At 45.1% G+C, this 21,800-nt stretch overlaps 2 protein-coding genes across 5 annotated transcripts in view; one reads left to right on the top strand and one right to left on the bottom strand.

The window, feature by feature from the left end:
* Window positions 1-6,260: 6,260 nt before the first annotated feature.
* On the top strand, window positions 6,261-18,384 carry EIF3J (eukaryotic translation initiation factor 3 subunit J). 3 transcript variants are annotated; one of them, XM_078592456.1, is made up of 8 exons: window positions 6,261-6,386; window positions 6,917-7,005; window positions 9,062-9,113; window positions 9,230-9,297; window positions 9,849-9,960; window positions 10,810-10,974; window positions 13,267-13,340; window positions 17,524-18,384. In XM_078592456.1, exons 1-8 carry the CDS (start codon window positions 6,365-6,367, stop codon window positions 17,653-17,655), a joined length of 714 nt encoding a protein of 237 aa, XP_078448582.1. In that variant the 5' UTR covers window positions 6,261-6,364; the 3' UTR covers window positions 17,656-18,384. The 3 variants fall into 3 exon arrangements, with proteins under 3 accessions (XP_078448582.1, XP_078448583.1, XP_078448581.1); XM_078592457.1 differs by having other exon boundaries at window positions 6,282-6,386; window positions 6,920-7,005; XM_078592455.1 differs by lacking the exon at window positions 6,261-6,386 and adding an exon at window positions 6,396-6,511.
* The window catches only part of SPG11 (SPG11 vesicle trafficking associated, spatacsin), a 109,919-nt gene continuing 100,602 nt past the window's right edge, over window positions 12,484-21,800 (bottom strand). For both annotated transcript variants that reach the window (XM_078592453.1, XM_078592454.1), the window contains exons 41-42: window positions 19,560-19,756; window positions 12,484-13,310 (exon numbers count right to left, since the gene is read on the bottom strand). In XM_078592453.1, the coding sequence (XP_078448579.1) occupies window positions 13,291-13,310; window positions 19,560-19,756 (217 nt within the window). In that variant the 3' untranslated portion in view covers window positions 12,484-13,290. The remainder of the gene's footprint in view (window positions 13,311-19,559; window positions 19,757-21,800) is intronic.

Genomic DNA, 21,800 nt, shown 5'->3' with positions numbered 1-21,800 from the left:
GAAACCAGGTCTGTCGAGGCGACAGCGTCTGAATGAAACAGCACACGTGCTTGGAGCATATATATAAGCTGGGTTGGAAGGGGGGGGATGCAAATTATTTTGTCTAGGCGCCCTTCCCCCCCCCTTCCAACCCAGCTTATATATATGCTCCAAGCACGTGTGCTGTTTCATTCAGACGCTGTCGCCTCGACAGACCTGTTCTTCACCTGAGGACGGCTGCTTGCGTTGTGGCCGAAACGTCGTGAGAATTATTTTATTATGTTTTATTTTTATTCTTTTATTCCCTTCTACGTGACTTTACCGAAAGAACCAAGAAGACGATCGCTTGTGTTGTGATCGAAACGTCATTTTTGTTTTATTTATTTTTATTATTTTTTCTATCCACGTGACTACCGAAAGAACCAAAGAATAACAATTCAACAGTATACACTGTTTGTATGGAAAAGAAACACATTTTTAAGTTTTGGCCTTAAAAGTGCTATGAATAACAAATATATAATAAGTCAGTGATTAATGTATCATAATTAGGCACGTAACACTATGCTCGGTTCAAAAGAGTATTCAAAGTTGTGAATGCAAACGGCATTACAAAATTGTGAGGCCAACTTGGTGTGTTTTTCAATAACCGAAATGGAAGATTCAAATCGAGGGATGATTGCTGCTGTAATTGCGGTTTCTATAAGATTTAAAGCCTTTGAAGTGTGCTCTGACGATTTTTAAGTTTGGCACTTGAAAATAAATGTCTGGATGTGTTGTTTGTGTTTCAAGATGAATGCGCCTATGGATGTGTATGAGATTGAAATGATGTACCGTTTATGAAGTCTGTTATATAGAAGTCAAAACAATGTGTTAAGTTATTTTTTATAATTTACACAGCTAATAAACATGAATATCACAGTCTTGGCATCAGTGTTTTCTCATTCTACATTACCTCGCCTGCACAAAAAATATACCCATATTTAGTTTTGCTTTGGAATTTTATATGTACAAAAGTTGCACGGGTGAGATATGGTAACATTAACACTAAATATGTATAACAATTTAGATGCTTGAAAACAACTTTTATTTGGAAGTTTGACACAAGCGCATTTAGCGTTACAGTTAAAAATATTTTTTTTGTACTTTAAGCGGTGATCATTTTTGGCCCGCAGAGGGCAGCAGTGCGGCCAACTCTGGCTTTACTCGAATACGCTTCCACGTCTCCCGGCATGGTGAAGTATGGTCAAATAGCCCCGACGACCCACACGGCGTGGTGGGGAGACCTTCATCCAGCAGTGGATTGACAAAGGGACCGTACATGGACAGCAGTTTTACCGTTGCATTGTAACTGCAATGTGCCAAGCAACATTTCGTATTTAATGTGCATATTTCGTCATACTCTTGGTTATATAAAAAAAAACATGCTTAAAACGTAATGTGTTATCAGGTCCCATGGTGTAAACAAATGCAGTCTTTCAACTCGTATTACACTCACTCTCTAATCTCTGTTTTGAAGAAAGGCCTATTGCCCGAAACGTCGCCTGTTCTATACCTTAAATACCACCTCGGTGTTGCGTTGTTTGTGCAAAATACTGGTAGCGACAACAGCATTCTTATCGTATTTTCGTTTTGTTGTAACTTTCTGAACGCCGCGTCAGTATGGGTTACTGATGCCTATCTATAGAAAGTAACCCAGCAATCAAATTCACCATGGAGGTAGAAAAGGATGGCATGCTACCCTTCTTGGATGTATTAATCAAAAAGAGACCAGATGGCTCAATGAGCCACTCTGTCTACAGGAAAGTAACCCATACTGACGCCTACCTAAAACCTAATTCCCACCACCATCCATCCCCGAAGAATTCCCTCATCAAAACGCTTCACCATAGAGCTCAATGTATCTCCGACTATGAACACCTGACCAGTGAACTCAAACATGTACACCAAGCTCTCAAGGCGAATGGATATTCTGACTACACAATCCGCAAAGCCATCACCCCAACCGCGAGGAAGGAGCCATCTGAAGATCCAATCAAACCCATCACCTTGCCTTACATAGCAGGGATAACCAAAAATATTTCCAAAGTCTTGAACAAACACAAGATCTAGGTCCGATTTAACACAGTACATAAAATTCGTGACCTGATCCCATCTGTGAAGGACAAGATTCCTGACATGCAATACCCCGGCGTCTACAAACTAAGCAGTATCTGCGGCAGCAGTTACATTGGGGAAACTAAGCGACATGTCTTGGACCGTGTTTGTGAACACGAGGCAGATCTAAAACACGGCAGGACCAATACTTCTGCCGTGGCTGATCATTACTTTAATGCGGCTGGCTCACGTGAAATTGATTTCTCTAAGACGATGGTACTTTGCAAGCCTACTGGCTATCAACAAAGATTCGTTCACGAAGCCAGCCATATATACAGACACAGTTTCAACCGATACGACGGTTTTAAACTCGGCAATCATTGGAAAGATGTCATCAACCACTTGTGTTTTCTTATCCACCTCCACCGTCAGCAGTGTGGGTGTGGTGCAATGCTTTGATTGGTGTAGACCAGGGGTCTGCAACCTTTAAGACATAAAGAGCCACTTGGACCCGTTTCCGAAGGAAAAAATAAACTGGGAGCCGCAAAACCATTGCAACTATTAAAACAAATATAACACTGCATATATTGTTTCTTACCTTATTGCTATATACAGGATCGTGCAGTCAGCTGTCAATCTGAATAAAAAAAGGACTTTTTCACTTAACAATGTAAAATATATTTTTGCAAATTAATAGCTAAATTACTTGGTTAATGGGATTTTTGCTCCTGAACCTCAGTGCACAGTGTCTGCACATCAGGGCTGTAAGACGTCACCTTCATTTTCACACAGGCTTGCAAGCTGTCATCTGTGAGGCGTGATCGATGTTTGTTTTTAATATAGTTCATGTTGGAGAAGACCTGCTCACATACATATGTGGAGCCGAAGATCGACAGGACTCCAAATGCATACTTTTTCATGTTTATATAAGTGTTGGGGATGGCATTCCATGTTTCGAATACAAGTTTGTCCTGTTTGGGAAGGTTTTCAATATCACTCCATTTATGATTCTGAGCCAGAATGGCCTTCTGACGGGCAACATCCTCAAGAGTAGCGGTCAAGCATTTGAACTTGGACACCCATATATCTTTGTCGGCTATATCGGCCAGTTCCATCTCAAGATCAGGTTGACTTACACCTGCAAATGCAGTCATATTCAATAGGGATGGATCGATCGCCAGGGGAGTGACAGGGAAGGATAATGTCGTTTTTTCCTCTCTGAACTCACAGAATCGTTTCCCAAACGAACTTTGCATTGTGGTGATTGCAGACTTGAAATATTCCAAATTTATCGTATCATGACTTTGTTTGAACTCTCTCAAAGAGGGAAAGTGAGACAGTGTACCTCTCTGTAAATCTTTGACAAACACTGTCAACTTGCGCTCGAATGCCAAAACCTCCTCCAGCATGTGCAGGGCTGTGCCTCCTTTCCCCTGAAGGGTTGTATTTAGCGTGTTTAGATGTGCTGTCATGTCTACCATAAAATGTAATTTTTCCAGCCACTCTGGCTGTTCCAGCTCAGCAAAGGTGAGCTCTTTGCTGCCCAGGAAGGTTTTTACTTCTTCCAAACATGTGACAAAGCAACGGCAACGTTATTGCCTGTCACCGGGTGGGCAGTGTGGAGCGGAGCGGCGACCTGTCAGCAGCGGCAACGCCAGAGCAGGTGTCACAGTGCGCCTCCTCCCCTCGCTAGCATCCGCCCCGGAGCCGCGGTCAAGGTTCAAAAGAGCCGCATGCGGCTCCGGAGCCGCAGGTTGCCGACCCCTGGTGTAGACCTACTGCCCGTGTCGGAGCCCCTCCCTCATTAACATTAGCTGCCCCGCCCATCTCTAAAACTTTATAAACAGCTCTGTGATTGGTGTAGACCTACTGACGGTGTCGGAGCCCCTCCCTCATTAACATTAGTTGCCCCGCCCATCTCTAAACCTTTATAAACAGCTCTGTGATTGGTGTAGACCTACTGCCTGTGTCGGAGTCCCTCCCACATTAACATTAGCTGCCCCGCCCATCTCTAAACCTTTATAAACAGCTCTGTGATTGGTGTAGACCTACTGCCTGTGTCGGAGCCCCTCCTACATTAAGATTAGCTGCCCCGCCCATCTCTAAAACTTTATAAACAGTTCTGTGATTGGTGTAGACCTACTGCCGGTGTCGGAGCCCCTCCCTCATTAACATTAGCTGCCCCGCCCATCTCTAAACCTTTATAAACAGCTCTGTGATTGGTGTAGACCTACTGCCTGTGTCGGAGCCCCTCCTACATTAAGATTAGCTGCCCCGCCCATCTCTAAACCTTTATAAACAGCTCTGTGATTGGTGTAGACCTACTGCCGGTGTCGGAGCCCCTCCCTCATTAACATTAGTTGCCCCGCCCATCTCTAAACCTTTATAAACAGCTCTGTGATTGGTGTAGACCTACTGCCTGTGTCGGAGTCCCTCCCACATTAACATTAGCTGCCCCGCCCATCTCTAAACCTTTATAAACAGCTCTGTGATTGGTGTAGACCTACTGCCTGTGTCGGAGCCCCTCCTACATTAAGATTAGCTGCCCCGCCCATCTCTAAAACTTTATAAACAGTTCTGTGATTGGTGTAGACCTACTGCCGGTGTCGGAGCCCCTCCCTCATTAACATTAGCTGCCCCGCCCATCTCTAAACCTTTATAAACAGCTCTGTGATTGGTGTAGACCTACTGCCGGTGTCGGAGCCCCTCCCTCATTAACATTAGCTGCCCCGCCCATCTCTAAACCTTTATAAACAGCTCTGTGATTGGTGTAGACCTACTGCCTGTGTCGGAGCCCCTCCTACATTAAGATTAGCTGCCCCGCCCATCTCTAAAACTTTATAAACAGTTCTGTGATTGGTGTAGACCTACTGCCGGTGTCGGAGCCCCTCCCTCATTAACATTAGCTGCCCCGCCCATCTCTAAACCTTTATAAACAGCTCTGTGATTGGTGTAGACCTACTGCCTGTGTCGGAGCCCCTCCTACATTAAGATTAGCTGCCCCGCCCATCTCTAAACCTTTATAAACAGCTCTGTGATTGGTGTAGACCTACTGCCTGTGTCGGAGCCCCTCCTACATTAAGATTAGCTGCCCCGCCCATCTCTAAACCTTTATAAACAGCTCTGTGATTGGTGTAGACCTACTGCCTGTGTCGGAGCCCCTCCTACATTAAGATTAGCTGCCCCGCCCATCTCTAAAACTTTATAAACAGTTCTGTGATTGGTGTAGACCTACTGCCGGTGTCGGAGCCCCTCCCTCATTAACATTAGCTGCCCCGCCCATCTCTAAACCTTTATAAACAGCTCTGTGATTGGTGTAGACCTACTGCCTGTGTCGGAGCCCCTCCTACATTAAGATTAGCTGCCCCGCCCATCTCTAAACCTTTATAAACAGCTCTGTGATTGGTGTAGACCTACTGCCGGTGTCGGAGCCCCTCCCTCATTAACATTAGTTGCCCCGCCCATCTCTAAACCTTTATAAACAGCTCTGTGATTGGTGTAGACCTACTGCCTGTGTCGGAGTCCCTCCCACATTAACATTAGCTGCCCCGCCCATCTCTAAACCTTTATAAACAGCTCTGTGATTGGTGTATACCTACTGCCTGTGTCGGAGTCCCTCCCACATTAACATTAGCTGCCCCGCCCATCTCTAAACCTTTATAAACATACTCTCTGGTTCTGTCGGTAAAGTCACGGAGATAGAAAAACTAATAATAGAAAACACGACGTTTCGGTCGCAACACCGCTTGCCCTCAGAGGCGAACGACCGCTTGTGTTGCGATCGAAACGTCTTGATATTTGTATTATTTTTTATTCACTTTGTTTTGATTAATTAATTCTTATTATTTTTTTCTATCTATTTGACTTTACCGAAAGAACCATAGAATATGGTGTTTGTTATTTATTAATTAAATTATAAGTGACGCGTCACGATACCGGGTACGTGACGTCACGCTCATCCACGCGCTGTGACGTCTCCCGACGTGACCACGCGCGCGCTGCTACGTCGACGTCACCACGCGCGCGCTGCTCTGTCAACGTCACCACGCACGCGCGCGCTGCTCCGTCGACGTCACCACGTACGCGCGTGCTGCTCCGTCGACGTCACCACGCGCGCTGCTCTGCGCCGTTCGACGTCACCACGCACGCGCGTGCTGCTCCGTCGACGTCACCACGCGCGCTGCTCTGCGCCGTTGACGTCACCACGCACGCGCGCGTCCTTGACGTCACTTCCCGGCATCCCTCGCGCGTGACCCCCCCCCCACCCCGGGCGCGTGTGTCAGCGGCCAAGATGGCGGAGCCGGACTCGTGGGGTGAGTGGAGAGAGCGGCGGCCGCCACGCTGATGGGCAGTGTGAGGAGGAGGAGGGGGGAGAGACGCGGGCCCGGCCATTCTCTCTCTCTCGCTCTCTTGTTGCTGCCTCGCGACTCGATAATCGGTAGAATGAAGCGAGCCGCGTGTCACGGTGTGCGGGGGTGTGTGTCGGGCGTGGTGCCGTGGGTCACCCACGCCAACCTAAACCCCCTCGTTGTTGTGCCACGGTACTTGCCGGCCTGCATAGATGCCGCTGCTATTCGCTTGCTAGCCGCAACTTGTTCCAACAGTCTGTTAAAGGCGACACGGGGGTATCTGTGTGTGTGTCACAGTCAAGGCTACAAGGGGGGGGGGGGGTGTATGTGTGGTGTGTGTCACAGTCTGTTAAGGCTATTAGGGGGGGGGGGGGGTCTGTGTGGTGTGTGTCAGTCTGTTAAGGCTACAAGGGGGGGTCTGTGTGGTGTGTGTCACTGTCTGTTAAGGCTATAAAGGGGGGGTCTGTGTGGTGTGTGTGTCTTGGGTTTGGCAGCAGACGTGGAAGAATTCGTTGCGGAGGCGCCCAAGCCGGCGTTGGCGATAGACAAGTGGGCGGGCGAGGACGAAGATGACGACGTGAAGGTGCCGGCGCGCTCACGCGGGGAGACCCAGGACGTCGAGTCGAGGGGTCGCGCGTGCCGGGGGTGGTGTGTGTGGGGGGGGGCAGTGAACGGTGACCGTATCGAGACGGGACGGCGGAATGATTGATCAGGATAAGGGCTGGGAAGGGGGGGGCGGCGAGGGGCTCAGAAGCTAAAGCAAAACCGGGTTTTTCTGTAAAACTGGGCCGCGGCCGGACTAGGCCTCAAACCAGACCAGGCCTATGGACCAGAACCGCCCCCCACCCGCCCCGATCGAGACTGCATCGTTATCAGGACTAGAATCTGATCGATCACGAATGGACCAGACCAGGGCCAGATCTCGAATGGGACTGAGCAAGGATGAAACTTAAAGCGGCACCAGAACTACAACTTGGCGTGAGCCAGGACTGCAACGTGTATCGTAACAGGACCGGCGGGGGGGGGGGGGGGGACCCCTTACTAAATCGGGTCCGAGAATGAACCGAACCGGGATCGCGGACCAAACTTGAACCTGGGATCCCAATCGGGACTTGTGCCAGAACCCCAAAACTGCATCGCGGGCCGACCAAGCCCTGGGTCCAGAGCCGGTCTCGGTCCGGGATTGAACCTCGCCGGATGTGATGGGCTTGTGTTCATAAGAGAGCCGGCCTCGTGGTTTAGCCCCTGAACAGCCCTGGTCCGGAATTCGAACGTCTGGTGGGGAGCGGTGGTGGTGGTGGGTGAGGTTCAGAACTAAAGGAGAGCGCCTCCACAGGTCTCGGACCGGCTCCGCCGAGACCGCATGGTCTCGTTAACTGCCATTAACCACAAGAGAGGTAATTAACATTGGTAAACGTGGTAATTGTACGAGGCGGGGGGGGAAACGCGCTCTCTAGCCGCCCGAACTCGGCAGTGGCAGCAGCGGCAACAGGGCGCGGTCCGGAGCGGGTTAAAGGCGGGCGAAATGTAGGATAGACCCGAGAACTATCGAGGCCTCATTGCAAAAAGTGGATTTTATATTCGTAGGTAGGTAGTGGAGCGAAATCCATCGCGCTGTACTTCTAAGCTCTTCCGTCTGTGCTCCCCGCTATCACCAGCCCGCACAGACCTGCGTGCAGTATTGAAGTGTGGCTCACATGATGACTTGAAGCCCTCATCCAGCAGTGGATTTACCAAAGTCCCGTGCACATAGTTACGGGTACCTCAAAATCGATAGTAACCTCTGAAGGATGATGTCTCGTGTTAAAAAGAGGAGCCGTGGCTCGAGAAGAAGGGGGGGTTGGATACCCCCAACAATTGAAGGACCCTAACGTTGCAGGGAGTTAACCCTGCCCCTTTACACACGCACATCTACATTGTACCCCCAATGTAGATGTGCCTGTACCGCCATGGATTTGCAACGTGCTGTCTTGTCTGCACCACGACGGAGTACAGCGTAAACCGCAGCACAGCAATTACCCCCAGACGTAGCATATGGTGATTTACAAGCGGTTGATTGTGTTGACGTGTCAAAACGGTTTAACTGCAGTTCACCCCGTGGGGAAATTAAAATCTGGACACCAAAGCGGCGTTGGCAACAGTGGGATTATACAAAACTGTTGGGAGTGGCAGGGGGGAAAAAACGAACTAAAAGAATTGAAAGTGGTAAGATAAGAACTACATTGCGACATTTTCCCCGTGGGGAAATAGCCAGAGTAAACTGTACTCGAAATGCCAAAAGGCTTTTGATATCCCAGAGTCGAGGCTTAGGGGAACTGCTGCAAACTTCACCCTTGCTAATCAAGAGACAAAAAGGGTGTTAATACGAACCTTAGTTTCATACAAACCTTAACGGATTCACCACTATAATCATGCGCAATTATAAAAATGTCATCCCAGTGAAATGATGTTTTATTACGAGACCCTTGTATTATTACACCACGTGGCACGCAAAGACAAATGTTTTATTGGCGGTGGCATTTATCCCTTAAGATTTTTTTTTAGGCTTTGTTAATTACCGCTGGGAGTGGTGCATAGTAATTAGGTTGCTTATCGACGTCAAAAATCTTTAATGAGTGACTTCCGATCGTGTTGCACAGGACAACTGGGACGATGAGGAAGAGGAAAAAAGAGAAGCAAAAGCTAACACAGGTAAGAGGATACTCGCAACAACATTGGTCACCCGTTAAGTAGTTGTAGAATTACATTGTGATGGGCTAGGCTAAAGTGGTTTCTGTAAACAGCTTTTACCATATTTATCTTTGCAGAGGTGAAAGCCGCTGAGAAGAAAAAGAAACCAGAAAAAGTAAAAGCAAAGAAAGAGGTCAACGAGAAGGTAGTTTGTTTATACTCGAATATTCCTGCGTGAACTGTCATAGTGCACACGATAGTCAAAATGTTTCATGAAACAATATCCACATTCTGTAACATTAGTAAATTTACATGTGCTCTTTCTGAAATCGTACATCCTACAATTACTGTCCTCCGCTATTTTTAATTGATAAATTCCCCACATTGAAGCAACCATGAACAACTCATGCAGCAGTCATATTAACTGTCTGCCAGACATGACTGAATGCTATTCTGGTTGTGCGTGGCATGCGTATGTGTGGGGGAAGTGGTTCGATTCCCGGCTCATGCTAACGGAAGTGGCGAATAGCTGAACCCATCCTGGCCTTTCCGAGGTTGACTTGGCCATCAATGGTGCAGTGTGTAAACAATCAGCACTTGGGAGATGAAGGGGGCTGGGTGTGGTACTGGCCATGCTGCCCCCTCGTGCGCTGTTCTAGCCTATTAGAGGTGCTAGCTCACAGCAATTGCCCCAACAGTCTTAAAAGCTATGTATGAAGGATCGTTGTCTGTGTGCGCAACCACTTGCCTATTCAGGCAGCGACCGAGCCGACGAGAAAACAGAGCCCAGAGGAGGAGCGGTTAGAAAAACTGCGCCTCCAGAAACTTCAGGAGGAGGCCGACCTTCATGTTGCACTTGAGACTTTCGGTATGTTTCGGATCCTGCGTTTGTCGTTATTTTAAGACCGGTTTTTTTTGGGGTTAGATTTATTTTTAAGGTGCAGGGAGGGATTTTGAATGACAAGGGAGCAAAATGTGTTTAATGTGACTCGAAAATGTTATCAAAGTGCATGTATGTATGTTATGTTAAACTTATTTCGCACCATACATAGCCCACCGTGCTACTCGGAGGTGCGGGGAAATTGTTTGATTATTGACACTGCAGTAAATTACTGCAAGGTGCTAACATGTTCAGTGGTGAATATTGACGTGTCTTAATATAAACTATTTGAAGCCACAATGGTAACTATGTACTAGTATTGAGTACTTGTTGACATCACTGAACCATTTAAATCATAAACGTTCAGAGCTTGAATTGTGTTGGACTATATTGAAAATGACATGGGGAATTTGTTACTAATGTACAAACATGAAATCCAAAAACGTATATTTTTGTTGGCACAAGTAAACTTTTGTTCGTTAAGGATTTTTGTTCGGGCAAACTTTGGCCTTTACTGTAAACACTTTGCATACAATTTCCAAGTCTACACTCACCGTTATTCCCAAAGTAGTGTGGCAAAAAAAATAACAATTCTAGCCAACCAATAATTTTGGAAGATTCACTCCACTGCTAAATGGTATGTTTCTGCCCCTTTGTTGTTAAACTGCTGGATAAAGGCCTCCCCATGCCGTGTCAATCATGGGGGTTGTTTTACCATACTTCACCATGCTGGTCAGTGCCAGTTGGTAAAGATGGGCCTTGCTTAGTTCAGTGCACGAGCTACTGTGCCACCCTATTGTTTTTAATTTGTCGCTTCCTGAAACGTTTGTTTGTTAGGCGAAAGAAGCACAGAGGACGTGAGCGTAGATGCTTTGAACCCTGTGACGAAGGAAGACTTTGTGGAGTTTGGAAATGCCCTCCGACGGAAGGTCACACAGTACGAGAAGTCTGCGCATTACGTGGGTTTCCTGGAGGCCCTGTTTCGTGACATCTGCATCAGCCGTGAGTTCACCACACAAAAGCAGCGTTTCACTTGCACCGGGCATATGCGTCACAAATGCCTAACTGCTTACATGTCCAGTGGGGGGGGGGGGGGAAACGGTAACCCCCATGAGCCAATGTGTAATGGTGGTGCAAGATTCCCCGCATGTCGCTAGATGGCAGCATTTCACCGGAGTTGTATTTGATAAAATAACACCTCTTGCAGATGTTGCGAGGCACAGGATACATCAATCTCTATTTTACAAAAGCGTCTCATGTTGAAGTATCTCAACACATATCCATTATTATTCTCACATGCATCCACATGTATGAGAATACGTTATTTACAGTGAATACACATGTACTAATGTTACCTTTAGGCTAATAGGGTAAAACAAACTGTAAATCAGCCAATAGGAATGCATACGAGATGAAAAAATAAACAAGGAATTTACTTTTAAATTGTGACCCCTGAACAGCGAGGGGATAAATGATTACATGCCAAGATGTGACCACTGAAAGTTGAATATTTATTGTAGACCTACTCACCCAGAAATGTCTGCCCCAAACGCTCATCACGGCACTCCACATCGACCAGCCCCCCTCATTACTAATCATGAACAGGTGACGTTCTCCATATAGACACCCCCCCCTTTCATACTAATTAGCGGCTGACGTCACTCCACATGGGGGGCCGAGGCGCCTCCTCCCCCCTCCTCGGCGTCAACTTACAACCCTCACTACAAAGGCAGAACCCTCACCGTCACGCAATCTCCGTAACGCTGTTGAGACATCAAAGTAAAAAGGACGTCATGATGAACAAGGGATTATAACCTTGAAATGAAATAGGTGTGTCACCGCGCCCTTACAAATTACACACGCATTAATGCAATGAATACCACGTCGCGGTCTGATTTTCGCTTGCAAGTTTCAGATTTACTGCAATATACCTGTCGTTGGACGGGCAAAAGGCGAGTTTTAACTTAAGTATCTAAAGATATTTTACTACATGGCCAGAACACGTGAATGTGCTCTACGGTAAAAATCGTTCCTCTTGCAATACTGATAAAGTTCCAAGCATTTGTAGCAGTTGCCCAACTGCATGCAAAGCATGGTTTTGTATAAAATATTTATCCGAGCACGCCAATTTCCTCCCACATTAAAATATTGAGGCATTGGCCAATCTTCCCACTGTGCAAGATCCAATTTGGAGTGACTTGAAACTCAGAAGCTTCCCTAGATAAACAACTGCTACACTTGGGCGAGAAGCACAAATGGAATGGAAGTGTGCGTTTATTCTTCGAGTCTCGGTACAGGTGGCCATTTCACTGCAATTTATCTAACAGAGCCTCGATGAGCAAAGTGGCAAATGGGTTGGAAACGTGAGCAGCGAATTAAATAAAATTCGCGGCTCACATTTGACATTCTAACAAATCAACATCCGCTGGACACGCCTGCCAGATGTTTGCAAATGCTCCTTTGCTTCTGGGGTCACAGTTAATAAGATGCAAAATTAACCGGCACAATAGATTATTTTCTTCCGTTCAGGTTTATTGAACAAATATATATTCTTTGCATGTTGTGGCATTGCATAATTGTACATGGCCATGTCTGGTGCTTTTAGTTCCCGAGTACCACCTTATGGCTATGATTCTTAATTGTTCCATGAAACAAAAAACCTGCTTGTGCTGCACAGCAGCTGACAGGCAGTGACATTTGAGCTCATTTGTTGAATTAAGACAAGGGTACGGATGAGAAATTGGTACAGCTTGCATTTGTGCACAATTTGTTCTTTTAATATATTTTTTTTACTTTAAGCTCGGAGCAATGATATGACTGTGTATATTGCCACTGAGCCGTGCACTTGTCACAGGACATTTGAAATGATAAACATTGTGCAGCCTTTATTCTACGCATTGCGTATAATCGTGTTAATTTTGTACAAGACACCTTGTGCATTTCAACATCTTGAAGTGAAACAATCTTTCATTTAAATCTAGATGTGGGAAAAAAAGGCATTCAACTTAATGGTGAACATTTTTTGAGAGTTTTGCACTGAAAAAGCCTCAGAAGAAATTGCACTGGATTTTAAGCCACACTGCATTTTCCCCATTTTTGAAAATCATTCCCGGTGTTTTGACCAACTCAAGAATCTCCATGAAATGGTTTTCATAAGAACTCCGAACGCAAACGTGAACAATCATGTGCACTTTCATCGCTCTTAAGGCGCTTTTCGCTTGAAAAGCTTCCTCCACCGCACCATAAGTGCCCGATTGGTAACCATTTTTTCCCCCCGCCTTGTACTCCTTGCAGTGGAAATGGAGGATGCGAAAAAGCTCAGCTCCACTTTAAACGTCCTGTGTGTTGAGAAACAGAAGGCAGACAAGGTAAGTGCACCTGCTGTTTGTCACCTCGCAGCACTTGAGCATTCATACACATCATCGCTCTTCAAGCAAGTCTCTTGCACACCATGTGGAGACACAACACAGCCGCAGTAAATATCACTGGTCAACAAAACAAAAATTCTGGCCTGGACTTTTGCAGCTGTTTTAGACTAATTTCAGGTTGCTGATTCCAAATCTGATCTCAGATTTGCTCTATCACATTATTTTTATGCTATCGACATACCCCATTTCATTGATTTTACCTGAAATTAACTCTGTCACTTATGATTGCAAGTTATTGCGAGTCAGTGACTGCTTTAGTGTTAAAATATGGTGCTGTATTTTTAGGATAGTGTGTTTATAATATCATTTTATGTAGATATCCACATTTATTTAATATTTTTCTTCTGCAGTTTTTTTTATTGAAAATGCAATATTTGATATCTCAAAATCCTGATGTGATAGACAAAAACTGATGCCAGATTTGGAATCAGCACCCCAAAATTACCTTAAACCCGTTGGAATAGCTTATGCCAGAAAAAGTGTGTTGACCAGTGTAAGCAGTGACAATTGTTGCCATGGAGTTTTTTTTAGCATGTAAGTTTTCTTCTTCTTGGTTCTTTCGGTAAAGTCTTTACCGAAAGAACCAAGAAGATGAATCCCTGCAGTCACGAAAGCTTTAAATCGAAACATGTAAGTTTTGTCAAGATATGAGTATGCATCCTATTTGGTATGTTTAGTGAAATGCAGACTTGCGCATTGTATGTACACGGTTTTATTAACTGTATAAAAGGATACTACAGGCAGGTTAAATATTTGCAAGTCATTGAGTAACCTGAGCAATTAGTCCAAGCATCCTGTGGGCATAGGGGTATAGTAGTATTACTGATCACAACATGGGCAATTTTGGTTTTCCTTTCTGTTACCAAGGTTTTAATTTCATTCAGAGCCCTGACTTAAGCTGTCCATCCTTACAAGGTATCAAGAAGCCCTCTGTCAGTCCACTGCTGGATGAAGGCCTCCTTCCTACTGTGGTCATGGGGGGGGTTCAACCATACTTCACCACACTGGCTAGTTAGTGTGGGTTGAAGTGTGGGCCCAGTGTAGATACTTTCCACAGATACCTTAGCCGTGACCAGCAATCTTTATGCAGGTCACTGGATATATACCGTATTTCCCCACATAAAACCTGTGGGGTATACCACTTTCTACAAACAAAACAAGACCTTGCTGGGTATATGGAGGTGTGGGCTATCCCAAAAATATTTCACACGTGTGACATGTCAGAACTCGTTTAATTTTTTCATGGTAGGACTATCCATTATGCAACACTTACCTTTGACTAAAGCACTGCTGAATAAACCACTCACACTTAAATTGCACATGTTATCACGTTTTAAAGTATTCGAATTGTTTGTACAATGAAACGACAATGTTTGAAGTGGGTGCACTTTGTTTACCGTAATACTTTCAGTGGCTGTAGGGGGTGTGAAAGTTTCAGCTGAGGCTATGGATTGCACAAGCGTCTACCAGACGTGGAATCATAATTGCAGAGTCCCTTAAGGCCGCTGCTATTGGCTGAGCACTATAGAGTCGCGACCATGAGCTTTGTTTCAAACTTCCAATGGCTTTGTTGCCCGGAGGCAATGGCGTTACAGTAGTGCCGCTATTGTCTGCACAGTGTGCAATCTACCAGTGCTAAAACTGTACAGGGGTAACTACCGGTCCAGTAGCTGTCATATGATGAGGTCGAATTCTGGTAAGCCTAACAGTATGCTTATCTACCAGTTATGTGTTACTTATTTACTGTTTTAAGTTCACTCGTTTCCGTTTAGTTTGTTTTCTTTGTGCACGTTATGATTGTAATGTTAACAATTGATAGTGTAATGTATTACAAATGTAAACTTTGTATTAATACGATGGAATTAAGCTGCGGTAACGATGTTAAAGATATGAATGCATGCAGGGTATATGGAGGTACGGGCTATCTGAAATTTGTTTTACACAACGCAATTTTTGTGTGGTATATGCGTATGTGGATCTATATGCGGGAAAATACGGTAGTGGTGTGCTAACTGCCATGCAATCGTGTCCCACCAATTGTATACAAGCACTTGGATACAAAGACTCATTAAATGTACCATTATAGTGCTGCCACTGTTACTGCTGCCATTCTGACCCCTTCCAATTAGTCTCTTTGGGCTCTCTCATTAAGCTGTAAGACACTCCGCCGTGCTCCCGAATGAGCCACTACCAAGATTAAGTGTTTTTTTTCCAGAAATTACGAGTCATTACCAAAGGTGTTTAAACTTGCAAATCTTGCAATCCTGTGAGCTAATTTTATTTACAATACGCTAATAGTTGACTTTTAAAATATTCACGTGAATTTCAGAGCACACTATGCACCATTGAGAGCACCCTCATGCTTGTGCAATGGTGACAAGCCAGACTATGAGCCCGTTGCCATGACCACTAGTGAGGTTTGGTCCAGGTTGTCATGGTTATTGGTGGAGGCGGTGGGGAGAGCAGTCTGCTGAAAGCTGGGGATGTGAGAAGCCTTTCTATGCTAACCCAAACCAGCCAGGCTTCATAGCTCAGCCTTTAAAAAGAGGTAGAGACTCTTGACTTATGGTGGTGTGGTTGTCGTTGATTAAGCTGGTTGCTTTTTGTTGCATAGGCTGTTTAGCATGTGCAGAGTAAATGCATCACCCAACAACTGGTGCTTATGCACTGTGATTTGTAACAAGTAAATTGATAATTGGGTGGAACACAGATTTGTGCACTGCACTACGAATTTGGTAACCCACGTTCATTCCAGGTAACAACATCAATAGGGAAGGGGATAATCCCCCCCCCCTTCACCAATGCGTGGTGAAGAATGGTCAGACAAGTCCCACTTTGGAAAGCTCCACATCCAACAATTATTTGACATTCAGTACGCTGACGCAAATGTGTTCGTACTCCCCGTTATAACCATGATTAGGAGGAGTTTTCATAAAGGTCACTTGGGACCCACTGTCGGTGCCCATGGGTGGGTTCTGTCCCCCCCCCCCCGTGGGCGAGTGACGTCACTGTTAAAACACCCTTGTCTATAATTGCATGAGAACCCTTTAAAAGATCCACCACAAGGCCCGGTATATAGAGCTATCTGCAGCTTGAATTGCCCACCCAGCATTTTACACAAGAGACTCATCAAGCGGACAATCTGACTTGATTTACAAAAGTATTTAGCCGTTTGCATCGATTTGTTATTTGTACAGTTAAACTCCATGTGTATTTCAGTAGTATTCTCAGAATAGTTGTTGAAATTGAATATGCCAGGAAAAATCACTTTGTAATGTTAAATATACAACAATTCACAGGTGGGAAGAGATACATGCTTTGGATTGAAGGTGGTGTACACTTCCTTCAGAAAATTTAGCATTTGGCAGGATGTGCACCTGTATGGTAACTACCTCGCCTGGTATACAGGAGGTTGTGGGTTCGACCCTGAAGCCTATATATTTGGAATTTGCATGTTCTCTCCCCAGGCCATGTAGATTTCTCTCTGGGTCTACTAGTTTCCCCCCTCTACATTTAGAAACATGTATTTAGAGTATTTGATTGCCATACATTTCCACAAGCCAATTGGATGAGCTAACATTTGTGACCAGGTTGCTTATGAAAAAGAGCTATATAGCTTAGTGGGCCTTACCTGGTAGAATAAAAGTTTTAATTATATATTAATGTAGAGCTGGTCCCACCTGTTATAATCAGTGGTGTTTGCATTTTAATGAGTGTTGTGAAACAGGAAAAACATTTACATATTTGGGTACCCTCTTTAGCTCCGGCAGACACAGTGGATAAATAGTTAATAAACATTGTTATTTCTGAGCTTTCAAATGTCTTTAGATAATCACTTTGTGATTTTGCAATCAATGTACATTATAAAACCACAATACTGCAATTGTATTGGTCACTGGTGTTTTTATTTATTGAAACATTTCAGTTGGTCATGTCACTGATTTCTGACCTCGCCATTCAACATCACGGTCAGATCCCCTTTTTTCAACCGGGCAACAACAGTTTATACCTTCTTTGGTAAACGACCTCCGACTTGATCCGTTGTGCTTGTGGTCAGCTGCGCGAGGTTATGGCAGTAACGTTTTGCGTTTTAAAAAATCTGCCATTTGATTGTTTTCCCCAGGAAAAGAAGGTAAAGAACAAGAAGAAACGGGCGAGCATGCCAGGTGGCGGCTTCAAGGCAAACTTGCGTGACGAGCTGGAGGCTTTTGACGAGGGTCCTGCAGGATATGACGAATACGAAGACTTCATGTGACACCTGCTGCTGCTTGCATCTCCCTTTCCCCCCCCAAACACCTGGAACTCTGTATGACACCCGCCTCAAGCATCATCTTCATCACTTCCTCCATCAAGTTGCCATCGAGACACCCGGGAGAAGCCCAGCTCGTGGCACGAAGAAGCCAGAATAATGGGAACTCTGCAATTTTACTGCGAGAGCGCGTGCACGCACTCGCATACACAGCAGTGGTTTACGTTTGTGAAAACGCTGCCAAGTCCACCTCTTGTGGCCAGAATTAAACTATTCCCCCTGCTCCTCAGTGGAAGGGGGCAAGGTGGGGGTGGGGGGGGTTCCTCTTGCTATTGCAGTTTGAGCTTTGAATCTTGGGTTGTTTAAAGTTAACACAATTGGATAATTTCACTTGGATTTTTGCCGCATTTTGATCATGGAATAAAGTAACACTGCGGGAAATTGAGAATGGCCTAGCTATTTTTGTATAATAAAACTTATCCATAACGTGCTGCGTAATTGTTGTATGCGTCACCCTGAATTATTTCCATACTCGGAAATAAGGTTTCAGACTCCGTCCGTTGCCATAAATCGCTGTGCTGCTGACTCAAACCCGGATGCTGTCTTAATCCATTTCAATGAGCCATTCTCAATGCTCCAAAATTAACTTGTGTGTTTCATAAACGACAACTGTATTACAATTGAATTATACTCCCTGCAGTATTTAGTTTTATTTAATAAAAGGCAAATACAGGACATGTTCTCTCATGTTGTGACCGCTAAGCTTTGGGCAGAGCTGAAAACTGGCATTGATGGGCGGTCATGGATACAGCCACGCTGGCAGTTTGCGTGTTGAATTTTTATCTATGCAGTATAGAGTCGTGCTTATGCAAATACACGTAGACCTTTGAATATCAACCCCCTGCTGAAAGTGCTCATTTCCAGTGTGAAAACGTGACTGGACCAAAAAGCAGTCGTGTAACTGGAGATGAAAATGTTCAGTTCATTGAGTTAACATAAGGACAACTCAAAAAGCTGCACACGTATTTGAAGCGCTGACATTTAGCAATTTGAAGCCAGGCCATGAACAGGCCATTGTGGCCCATTCCAGGTTTAACAGCATACACTGTGAATGTCAAATTTAATCAAGAATGGCAATAAAGCAACCATTTGTCAATATTGTCTTGGGGTGAAATAGGCAAGATAAACACCACCATGGAAGTAATGTTTAAGCAAACATTGGTATCTTGCAAGCAATACCAAAATGCATATTTACAGACTGGAGTGGGTGTCGTCTGATTTAAAATTCAAAGACGCATTTGGTTCGGCACATGTTGAGCCTTGTCAATCCACTGCTTGGCGAGGGCCTCCCCCCCTATGTCTTTGTCGTGGGGATTACTTGACCATACTTCACTGTGCTGGTTTAGTGTGGGTTTGTCAAGGTGGGGAACAGACATGGGATCATACATGTATTTTTTTAGTCCAGCTATCTGATGCCACAGCGTATCGCAACTTGTGCACGCTGATATGACAACTGGGCACATTCCAGGTGATTTGGTTATGTAAGGGTGTACAAACTGGTGAAAATCAGCCTTGACAAAAATACAAGAAACATCACGCGTAAGCACAAAATGTGCATTTTCAGCATGCATTAGTCAACAGGAACGCATTTAATTGGCAACAATAGCCATACGTTCCAAACCACATGATATGTCATGGCAAGCGTGAAGTCAGAACTAGGCACCTTGGGCAGACAAGGCTTGTCTTTCGTGCTGGTTTTTTATCACCAATTAGCAACACAGTTTTATACTCAAGTTTCGGTAAAATTGCATCATCAGATTTACCGTATCCTGTTAAGACACATAAACAGAGGGAGCTAATGCGTCAACTTTTGCAATCACCCCGCCTCTGGTGTGAAGGTGGTAACTAACCGGCCTGGTAGCTGGCGAGCGTGTCGTTGAGGTAGTACTTGGCACCCGGGTGGGCGAGCATTTCGCCGGCGAGATCCCGGAAGTCGCACTGGAAGGCCATGCTGTAGGTGAGGCACAGGCACGCGTTCCAGCTCTGGCGCAGCAGCTTCTTCATGTTGTCGCGATGCGCCGCCGACGGCTCCTCCACCTTCCTGTAGCTGTCGGAAAAAACAAGCTATTAAAACTATAAACTCAACTTTTTATTTGACCATGTAAGGCCCCGCTGAGCGATTAGCTCTTTTTCAGAGTTTTGTTTCAGAGGTGACCTAGTCACAGAGCTCAACGATGTGGATTGTGGAAATTTACAACATCCAAATACTCAAAAGGCGCATGTCGATTCTAAATGTGGAGGGAAAGACCCGGGGAAAAATGCACGTGACAAAGGGAGCGAGACATGCAAACTCCAAATATTCCGGCGTTGGGCAGGGTTGGGATCAAACCCACGACCTGTATACCAGGCGAGGTAGTTAACATCTCGCCAGTGTGGAGTGTTGGTAAGCGTGGAGTTGAGCAGACGGAGAAACCGCAGCAGCAGTAGCAGCAGCAGTCTAGCGTAAAAGGTAATGTCTTAAGCCACTGTTGGCGGAAGGGCCTCCACTAGTGGGAGCTCTGGAGAGCCCCTTTCGAGGGAATTTGACCTATTCCATGCTAACCAGACGTATCAGAAGAGGGGCGCCACAGGCATCCTGCCAATCGACTGATGTACCCATCACCGCGGGAGATTTGATCAACCTGCGCCAACATTTCAACTACCGCACTGCGAGATCGAATCAAACGGGCGACCTTTCGATTGCCAGTCCCGTGTGCTAACCATTACCACAGCAGACTAGCATAGCTTCCTTCAAATAAAAATGTTAAATACTCTCAATACAATTATCTGGGCTTATTGGGAGGAGGCATGGCCCAAATAATACAAAAAACAGAGACCATGCAAAAACATACATATGTCTAAAAATTATTTACAGCCAACCTATTAAGAATGTGGGTGAAGACAACATCCCTCTATATTTGTGCCTTTAAGCAATCGAGTTTAGTCGTCAGAAAGTCCTGCGGTGCTGTGAGTACCGATACCATGAGCGAGAAATCTAAAATTGGCAAGCACAGTCAACATCTGCCACTTGGATAATTCAGAGGTTCCTGCGCAGCGGAGCCGAAACATGAAACGCAGAATGCACTGCGACGTTGAGACGGCTAGGTGGCACTGTGGAATAGCAAAAAGCATTTGAATTTGCGGCAGCGTTGACTCGTATACCTCCAGCGCTTACACGTTAGTGTTTGCGAGAAGTCAACAATGCTCGTCTCATGGAGAGATTGGTCTCTGCCACACGACTGTAATTTGTACCACCAGCTTAGTACCACCAAGCGAGAAATGGGTCCATGCTTGCATGCATGTGGAGACAATGGACTTGTCTGAAAAAAATCCAAGCTATAGCCGTGATGTGCAATTACATGCTTTAAGGGCACTCTTTTAAGTTGAAATTGCATTGTTATTCACAAGTGGTAAAATTATAAGGATTTATGCATGGCACGTAATTTGTGTGCTGGCAAAGAAGGCACGCCACTTCGTCTTCTGTGCAGCAAAGTGTGAAGTAAGGATGCATATCATTACTTAAATGGTGTCAATGCCTGCTACAAGCAGTGACCGATCATCGTGCGACGGTGCATTGATTCATCAATTATAATGTCTCGTGCTCACGATACATACGTTGAATTGTGTGTGTTGGAATTGACTGATCCGTATACATTTTTAGGTTTGGCCAGTGGTGGTTTTATGCCAAAATTTGTCATGAACCCTCCACCAACCCTCAAGATTGCCAAGTTTACAAATACAGTATTTATATATGGCCCATATGTTGAACACATTTTGACCAATTAAGCTCAACCATTGGCTGGTTGGAGACTTTTCATGACTGCATTTAATTTCAACTTAAGACTTTGAAATTAAAACTCCTTTGGGCTTAATCAGGTATAGAACGAGAAAATCGAGTGGGTTGCTTCGGTTGATTCTGTGATATAAGAATTGATTATTTACAATTAATACAGACTAAACACACCTGGGCATGTTGTTACATTCAGGCTAAACGATGATAACAATAAAAATGTAAACGAAACGGAACGAGAAACAATACAAACGAGGCGGCAAACATAATTCTAGACTTGCATTATCGATCTTTGACAATCCATCGAAGAACTATGAGAGCC

The sequence above is a fragment of the Lampetra planeri genome, chromosome 3, assembly GCF_965212315.1.
Source record: "Lampetra planeri chromosome 3, kcLamPlan1.2.h2, whole genome shotgun sequence".
Taxonomy (NCBI): domain Eukaryota; kingdom Metazoa; phylum Chordata; class Hyperoartia; order Petromyzontiformes; family Petromyzontidae; genus Lampetra; species Lampetra planeri.
The sequence above is the reverse complement of the archived record's forward strand: the minus strand, read 5'-3'. Positions and strand labels throughout refer to the sequence as shown.